The sequence below is a fragment of the Perognathus longimembris genome, chromosome 14 (assembly GCF_023159225.1).
Source record: "Perognathus longimembris pacificus isolate PPM17 chromosome 14, ASM2315922v1, whole genome shotgun sequence".
Taxonomy (NCBI): Eukaryota; Metazoa; Chordata; class Mammalia; order Rodentia; family Heteromyidae; genus Perognathus; species Perognathus longimembris.
Genome location: NC_063174.1, coordinates 61,040,975 through 61,050,080, shown reverse-complemented (window position 1 = coordinate 61,050,080; position 9,106 = coordinate 61,040,975). Strand labels below are relative to the sequence as shown.

At 52.4% G+C, this 9,106-nt stretch overlaps 1 protein-coding gene across 1 annotated transcript in view; it reads left to right on the top strand.

The window, feature by feature from the left end:
- Positions 1–393: 393 nt before the first annotated feature.
- Cdc42bpb (CDC42 binding protein kinase beta) overlaps positions 394–9,106 on the top strand; it is a 76,335-nt gene continuing 67,622 nt past the window's right edge. The window contains 1 exon segment of the mRNA XM_048362400.1: positions 394–837. Coding sequence (XP_048218357.1) covers positions 663–837 — 175 coding nt within the window. The 5' untranslated portion in view covers positions 394–662.

Here is a 9,106-nt window from a genome sequence, read left to right as displayed (position 1 = left end):
GCCCCGCCCCGGCGCCTCTGCGCACGCGCGCGCGGCCCGCAATCTCGGCGGCGCACTCGCCTCGCGCCGGCCCCAGTGCGCACGCGCGCGCGGCCCGCAATCCCCGCGGCGCCCTCGCGCGGCCCCGCCCGGCGCCTACGGCGAGCCGCGAGGCCCAGTCCGCGGAGGGCCGCCGCGGGGCGGGGCGGCGCGTGAGGTCAGCGCGGCGGCTCGGGGCCCCGCCGTGGTTGGCTGGGCCGCGCCGGCCGCGCCCTGGTTGGCTGCGCGCCGCGGGCTGGGCGGCCGGCCGGGCTGGGGTCGGAGCTCGGGCGCCGGCCGCACTTGCGCAGCGCTCGGCTCCGCGGCGTTCCGGGTCGGCGGCGGCCCGCGGGGAGGAGGAGGAGGAGGAGGGCGCGGCCGGGCGGCCGAGGGAGGGCGGGGACGGCGGCCGGGCCGCGACGCCGAGGGGAGGCGAGCGGCCCATGGACCCGCGGGGCCCGGCGCCCCAGACTCCGCGCCGCCGGGACCGAGCCCAAGATGTCGGCCTAGGCCGGGGCGCGACGACGCGGACGCGGACGCGGACGGGGACGGGCGGCCGCGGGGCCCGCGAGGCCCGGCCCTGACGCCCGGACGCCGCGGCGGCGCGAGGCCGGCGCGCGGGGAGCGGGCCGCGCGGCGGCACCATGTCGGCCAAGGTGCGCCTCAAGAAGCTGGAGCAGCTGCTCCTGGACGGGCCGTGGCGCAACGAGAGCGGCCTGAGCGTGGAGACGCTGCTCGACGTGCTGGTGTGCCTGTACACCGAGTGCAGCCACTCGGCGCTGCGCCGCGACAAGTATGTGGCCGAGTTCCTCGAGTGGGGTGAGTGTGGCCCCGTCCCCCCCCACCCCCCACCCCCCCACCGGCCGCCCCGGCCAGCGCCCCGGCCGCTTCCGAGACCCACCCTCCCGCTCTGGATATCATTTCCTGCAGCGCTCCCGGGGACATCCGCCCCGCCCCCGCCCCGCCCGGGGTGACCCCCCCGCTCCCCGCCCCGCCCCCACCCCCTCCGCGCACCCCGAGGGGGGACCGACAGCCCGGACGCCCCCCTTGGCTCCATCCTCTCCGAGGGGCGCTTTAGGTTAAAAGCGTCGTGTGAAATCGGGGCTGCTGGAACACACTCACCCTCCTCCCCCGGGCTGGACGGCAGTTGTGTCAGACAGTTGTAATATCCTGGGGGGGGGGGGGTTCTGGGAGGGTCACTTCAGGACTTCCTTCACCTGATGGTCGCAGGCCCAGGAGTTCACTCAGGGGTCTGTAACGCCGTGCCTTTGATCTGCTGACCTTTTATGCTCCTTTAAGGCAGAGATGTCTGATGAAGCCTTTTTAAGACTGGTCCACCTCCCTGTGAGACAGATGCTCTCCTAAGATGCCAGTTCCCCACTCCCAGCCGCCTGGGAGGAAGAAGCAAACCTTAGGTTCCGGCCAAACTCTGAAAATGCCGTGCTGGAGACTGCCTTGGTTTCTAATCTCTGGGGCTGATAAAGCTGATATTTACACGGGGAAGCAAAAGAACCTGCTCCACACTCAGGCCGCCTCCTCTGCCTCCACGGTGGCTGGGATGAGAGATTCTGTTTACAGTTGCAGTATTGTTCAGAAGCTTCTGTCCCTGCTCTGCACCCAGAGGTGGCCCATGCCTGGAGAGGCTCTAGGAAGAGGTCACAAGCTTCTGGACAGCGTGAGGGGAGGGGGTGGGTGGGTTACCCTTCTTGGTTTCATAGAAGATGTCAATGAGTTGAGGCTTTCTAGGGACCTTTAACAGTGACATGATTTCTAACTGGATAATTAATGACTTCACGGTTGTTTTGATAGTGGTGCATGTGGTCTGGGAAGGTGGCCTAGTGGTAGAGTGCTCGTCTTGCGTACATGAAGCCCTGGGCTCACATGTATAGAAAAAGCCGGAAGTGTCGCTGTGGCTCGAGTGGTAGAGTGCTAGCCTTGAGCAAAAAGAAGCCAGGGACCGTGCTCAGGCCCTGAGTCCAAGCCCTAGGACTGGCAAAAAAAAAAAAAAGAGAGAGAGATAGTGGTGCATGTTATAACCCGAGACTTTCCAGCATTACATTTGCTCTTCCTTTTTGAGCACGGGATGTTCCACAGTCGTTGAACTGGGTGTGCAGCACCTGATAATGTGGCCAGAAGAGGAAGTAGAGGGAAGGCTGGTTTCACTCCAGGTGTGGTCCAGTGGCCTCCGACCCGGACCTGGGCAGAACCTGGGTGGGCGTCGGCCTGGATGACCCGGGACCTGGGCAGAACCTGGGTGGGCGTCGGCCTGGATGACCCGGGACCTGGGCAGAACCTGGGTGGGCGTCGGCCTGGATGACCTGGGACCTGGGCAGAACCTGGGTGGGCGTCGGCCTGGATGACCCAGGACCAGGGCCGAACCTGGGCCTGGACAGGTCTGGGTGCTCTAGGGTTCAGCACCAGGATATGCTGGGGCTCATTGGAGGACGCTTCTTAGTAGCCTTGTTGGAGGTCTGATTTGATAAGATCAGGCCTTTTCAAATCTAAACAGAAGCTGTGTGCTGTGGCATACACATTTTCAGATTATATTCTGGCTCTTGGAAATTGTGATTACAAGTAAAATACACTATTCTTTTAGCTCAGTTTGTACAAAAATGTAAAATTGAAATTATATAGCAGAATGGCCTTTTTCTTTTTGTATTGGTCCTGGGGCTTGAGCTTAGAGCCTGGGTGCTGTTGAGCTCAAGGCTAGCACTCGCCACTTGAGCCACACCTCCACTTCCTGATTCGGGGAGATTAATTGGAGATAGGAGTCTTATAGACTGCTGGGACTGTCTTTGAACCATGATCCTTAGACCTCAGCTTCTTGAGTGGTTAGGATTACAGGTTTGAGCCACCAGCACCCAGCCAGAATAGACTTTCAAATAGCCTTTTAATGAAACAGTTGACATTTTAGAAGTACTGTGTATTCTCATGTATGTTGACATATATAATATATCATTGTAATCACTAAGGGTGCATGACTAGTTAAGATATAAATACAGTTGTTATTTAATGTTACTTGAAATTGCCTAGTTATTTGTGGGAGAGAAAGATTGGTCTTTGTAGTAGTGTTTTATGTAATAGAGCAGTAGTAGATAGTTCTCCTCGGGTTGGAATGGCCTGTGCTCAGAAACTGTGACTAGGAGCAGTTTGTATTCTTCAGCTTTTGGACTCTCAGCCTGTGGTATTTAAAACTTCAGATGTGTTAGCTCTGGTCATGCAGGGAGCCAATCTCTCCCCATCTTTCAAGTCTTGCAACGTATCTGATGACAATTATGTAGAATTCTTGAGACTTATAGAAGAAAAGCAGCCTATCTAGTCCAGATTTTGACTTAGTGAAAATCTTTGAGAAAATATACATAGTAAAGGTTTTGAAGCTTTAAGGGATCTTCCTTTTGTTTTTCTTACTGTCTCAGTGGCTGTATGGGGCAGGTCATTTCAGCTTGCACGGTGGGATTTTGTCCTTAACAGTTTTTCTTTGATTATGTTTACAATTTGGTTGGTTTTTCTCTGGACCTTGAGTAGAAGTTGGAAATATTCTGCTTTATATGTATAGTTCTCTAGCAACTAAAAAATGTAACTTGGATATCATTTGAAGCAGAGCACATGCAACACTGTAAAATTTCCACTAGTAAATAGCAACAAATGTAAACAAGCAGATGAGGTGAGTGCAGTCTCGTTCCTCTTTGTCGTACAGAGCCTTTTCTTCGTGTGTTAGGTATTTTTTCCATGGCCCAAATAGAACAGCTGATGCCGCATACAGACCGGGCTGATGTTTGAAATTCCAGCTTGCGGACTGGGCCACTGTGTGTGGTCCACTTCTCTGCTCTGGTCTGTTGGTGGCCTGTGGAGCAGAAGACAGGCCTGGGGCGGTGTAGGACAGCCACGGGGTTCCCTGCTCCGGTTTCTCGAAGGCGGATTGGGGTGGTGTGGACAGGCATCCTGGCTTCCCAGCCTCCTTCCCCTTCCATCTTCTCTTGCCCTGTGCAGACCTCCTCTTCCTAGGCTTCTAGCTAATTTCCTCACTGAGGATTTCCTCCTCACGAACCATGATAAGGAGCTCCTGTGGGTATAAGGGGGACACCGGCCCTCGGTAAGTGGGTGATGGCACCAAATGTATTTATTTAGTTTGTTGATTGTGGGGCTTGAACTCGGGGTCTGAGCTCTGTCCTTGAGCTTTTTTCACTCAACTAGTGCTCTGCCACTTTGAGCCGCAGCTCTATTTCGGGATTTCTGGAGATAAGAACCTCATAGACCTTCCTGCCTGCACTGGCTTTGAACTGTGATCCTCAGGTCTCAGCCTCCTGAGTAGGATTACAGGTGTGAGCCACCGGCATCCAGCTCCCAGGGAGTTTCAAACATGGTGCTTTTTGTGGATAAGATGCTTGAAGGACACAGGAACACATTCTCCTTCCCACCCCCCTCGATGGTGCTGGGGTTGGGTTTGAAGTCGGGGTCTCACACTTGTTTAGCTGGTGTTCTACCACTTGAGCCATGCCTCTGGTCCAGCCTTTTGGAGATGGAGTTGCTCCTACTTTTCTGTTCAAGACTGTCTTCAAACTTTGGTCCTCTGAATTTCATCCTGTTGAGTAGTTAGGGTTACAGATGTAAGTCACCTGCCCCACTGTTTTATTTTTTTGAGGCAGAGTCTTGCTACTTAGCCCAGGTTGGCCTGGGACTCAGCTACTGTAGCTGACCTGGCGTCAAGCTCATTCTTGGTCCTGTCCACCTCCCTGAATGCTGCTGGGATTATAGGCATGTGCTACCACACCCAGCTAGGAAATAGACCTTTCAGTAATCTCCAAACTCTAGGGAAAAGATGGAACTGCATGGTAAAAATCAGGTTCACATCCCTTGGGTTTTATAGGTATCTCTCTGAGATGTGTATTCACACTGACTACACGGCATGATACAGGACCTTTGAGACCATTAAACATTAACATGCCAGTCTCTCTGCGCATCTCTTCCTGGACAGTTGGGCTGTAAACTGACGAAGAACAGTGTCTAGATGAGCTCTGTAAACAGGATTGGATTGAGAGTTGTGGTCAGACCGGGGTGCCTGCCATGCAGAGTGTGTGCTGTGTGCCGGGGTGCTTTGGATTCAAGATCCCAGCACGGCAGGGCTGCCGAGCATCGCCCCCCGCCTCCTGCCTCAGCCCAGTGTCCTGCAGCCCTGTATTGCCGAGTCAGTGGGGGAGTGGGAAGGATGTTCCGAATTACTTTACATGTGCCAAGACCACCATACCTATTTCTTGTGAGACTAATAAAGGCTCTTTTGAACCAGACCACGTATTGATTTTAATCAAAAAGAAGATAACAAAGTTAAAAGCCATTTTGAAAGATTTTGACAATCCCTCTCCCGGTGCGAAGGCATCACCTCAAAGCCCTCGTGTCCCCCTGGTCTCCGGCAGCTTCCCAAGAGCGTGCGTGTGCGGCGGGGGGCGGGGTCTCCAGGGCTTTGTGCTCCTGTCAGCTAGCTTGCTCAGGGCTGGCACTCTACCACTGGAGCCACGTCTACAGTCTGGTGTTTTGCTGGTTAATTGGAGAGGTGGAGTTTTGAAACCTTTCCCTCCCAGGCTAACTTAGAACCTTGAGCTCCATTCAGGTCTAAGCATCCTGGGTAGCTAGGATTATAGATGTGAGCCGCTGGCCCCTGGCTTGGTTTTTATTTACTTATTTATTTTGCCAGTCCTGGGCCTTGAACTCAGGGCCTGAGCACTGTTCTTTTTGCTCAAGGCTAGCACTCTACCACTTGAGCCACAGCGCCACTTCTGGCCATTTTCTATATATGTGGTGCTGGAGAATCGAACCCAGGGCCTCATGTATACAGGGCAAGCACTCTTGCCACTAGGCCATATCCCCAGCCCACCCCTGGTTTTTCTTGACTGTGAATTCTTTGGTGGTGCTGGGGATCAAATTTGGGTCCCTGTACTCCTATCCCCAATATTCCTGGAGCTTGAACTCAGGGCCTCGGTGCAGTCCCTGAGCTTCTTTTGTGTTCAAGGCTAGTGCTCTACCACTTGGTCCATAGCGCCACTTCCAGCTTTTTCTGAGTAGCTTATTGGAGTTGAGTCTAATGGACTGTCTTGCCTGGACTGGCTTAGAACCATGATCCTCAGATCTCATCCTCTTGAGTAGCCAGGATGACAGGCGTGAGAATTTTGAGCGATCGTACGACACTCTTCCCTCTTTCCCAGTCCTCCCAGTCCTGGTTTGTTGAGCAAACCAGGTTTCTGGAAGTTTCCTGGGAAGTAGCCTCTGGACATGGTGTGTCTCAGGTCATGTGGGCCTGGTGCCTCCAGGCCTCCGTACTGCTGCCTGCTTTAAAATACCGGAAAAATACTGGAGTTATTGTAGCCTTTTCTTTGAGGTGCCATTAGCACTGGCCTAGCCCAAACTCTGAAGCCTCGGGCTTGAGTGAATACCTTTCCCATGTGAACTTGGAAAGACCTCTTGCCAGATTAGTTTCTCACATATTAACTAGTTTCCTCCTTCCTTTTCTGATTTTTTTTTCTTTTTGCCGGTCCTAGGGCTTGAACTCAGGGCCTGGGCCATGTTCCTCAGCTTCTTTTGCTCTCTACCACTAAGCTATATTCCCTGATTTTTTTGTCTGTTGGCATAAATTAGTTGTATGAGGGGTTTTGTTGTGACATATCTGTACATAGGCGCAGTTCACCCCAATCAGACTCACCCCCTCACCCCCTTTATTCTTCTCCCTCATCTCCTTTCCACCCTTAAAACTGCTTCATCCGTCTGTTTTCATGAATGCACACCAAGCACTCTGGCCTCCTTCAGCCCTGTTCACCCTGCTATTTTTTTTCTTTTCCTGTGATTCATTGTCTCTTGTTTTAGTGGACTTTAATTGTAGGAAGAGACTTTTACCACAGTGCATATATTATAACTTAATTTAGTTGGCTTTATCCCCTTTGTTCTCTTTTATTGTCCCTGATTATTCTCTGTGAATTGTTTTTCATTTTAAACACTTTCTAACACTTTCAAACACTTCTAAGATGGCTTCATACTCTGTAAAGTCAGGTCTGCAATCCATACTACATTGTTAGAATTTAAAACTGACCTAATAGGATACATCTAGTCTTAGTTGTTGTTCTTTTAAAATTTGGTGCTAGAACTGCCTCTTGAACTCAAGTTCTCACTAGTTCATCTTTTTACTCAGAGCTGGCACTCTACCACTAAAGCCCACGTAAGAGGAAATAAAAGTCACAAAGACTTGTCTGCCCAGGCTGGCTTTGAACCTTGGTCCTCAGATCTCAGCCTCCCGGGTAGCTAGGATTATAGGGGTGAGCCTCTGGTGCCCAGTAATTAATCTTAGTTTTAGATGCTCAAGTTAACATCACTTCTGACCACACCCTGTGAGATGATTCTTTTAGAATATAATTTTACCTTAATTAACATATTTACCTAGTCTTACAAGCCAAATAGTACCACAGAATTACAACACGTGGGTCTCTTTGTCGTGCCTCTCCCCTCCTTCTGTGTTCTGTGTGACCCTCTTACTGATAAGTTAGGATCCTCCTTGGCTGCCAGCAGTGGTAACCGGGCCCTCCAGGCTGGCGTCATCTTTGTGCAGCTGGATGTCAGCAGTCCCGGGCTCGTGGGACACCTGTTCCCACGAGGACAGAGGGACCCGGGCCTTCCCGCTGTGCGTCTGCCCCAGGCTGGGGCATCCTTCCGCTCGGGGCTGTTCACTGTGTGCAGCAGGGGCTTAGCCGCGCTCACTCGGGCCCCTGTGCGGCGGCGTGCTCACATCGCCCCTCCACCTTGGCTTTCGCAGGGTGGAGGGAGGGGGCTAGCTATCGGCTGCCCGGGCGGGCACACTCTGCCCCTCTTAGGGCTCCCTCTCCCCAAGTATGCCTGCATAATTTGGCTTAAACGGATAATGTCTACATTCTTACTATTACGTGAATATCACAGCTAAGCCCCAAAGGGTGCAATTAATTTGTGATCTTTACTAAGATAGCTAATTATTTTTTGTGTTACTGGCATGAATTATCTGCCCTTGGCTTGGTTTTTCAGTGAACTGTCATGAATTCAATCCCTTGTTTTCAAAATAGAAGACCTCAATAGAGTCAAATATCTCAAGTAATCTGTTAGTCTGTTACCTTAATCTGGTGTGAGCCTCCAGTTCCCAGCCTTCTTTCTTTCTTTCTTTCTTTTTTTTTTTTTGCCAGTTCTGGGGCTTGAACTCAGGCCCTGGGCACTGTTCCTGAGCTTCTCTCAAGGCTGGCGCTCTACCACTTGAGCCACAGCACCACTTCTGGCTTTTTCTGTTTATGTGGTGCTGAGGAATCCAACCCAGGGCTTCATGTATGCGAGGCAAGCACTCTACCACTAGGCCACATTTCCAGCCCCCTTGGTTTTGACTTTTAAAAAATATTTTATTTTAGTCCTTAGGTTTGAATTCAGGGCCTGCGTGCTGTCCCTGAGCTTTATTTTGCTCACATCCAGTGCACTACCACTTGAGCCATATCAGCACTCTTGGTTTGGTGGTTAACTCCCCAGAGAGAAGTTCCTGTCCCCTTTGCCTGGGCGCGAGGTGGGGACGCATTTTCTGGGAAGGTGGTGAGGCGGGTAGTGGGTAGCTCTGAGGCGACCTCTTCAGCCTGGAGAAGCCAGTCTAGTGCTCATTGTCTCAGGCCTGAGATGCCTCTGGTGACTGCTAAGCCTTGCCAACGCACATGCTTTGGGTAAGCTTTGGGTTTACAGCTCTGCTAAATTAGGCACCTTTTATCCATTTGCTTTTCTTTCACTGAGCAGAATGATGTGGACAAGCTGGGTGCCAGTGGCTCACACCTGTAATCCTGGCTACTCAGGAGGCTGAGATCTGAGGATTGAAGTTCAAAGCCAGTCCAAACAAGAAAGTCACCCTGTCCCCCAGCGTTGATGGAACTGGAGCCTAGAGCCTCATGCATGCTATGCAGCTGTTCTACCGCTGGGCCACATCCCTAGTCCCGCTTCCAGTCTGGAGCTTGAACTCAGGACCTGGGTGTTGTCTTTGAGCTTTTGTGCTCAAGGCTAGTCTCTGCCACTTTGAGCCACAGCTCTGCTTCCAGTGTTTTTGGCTGTTAAG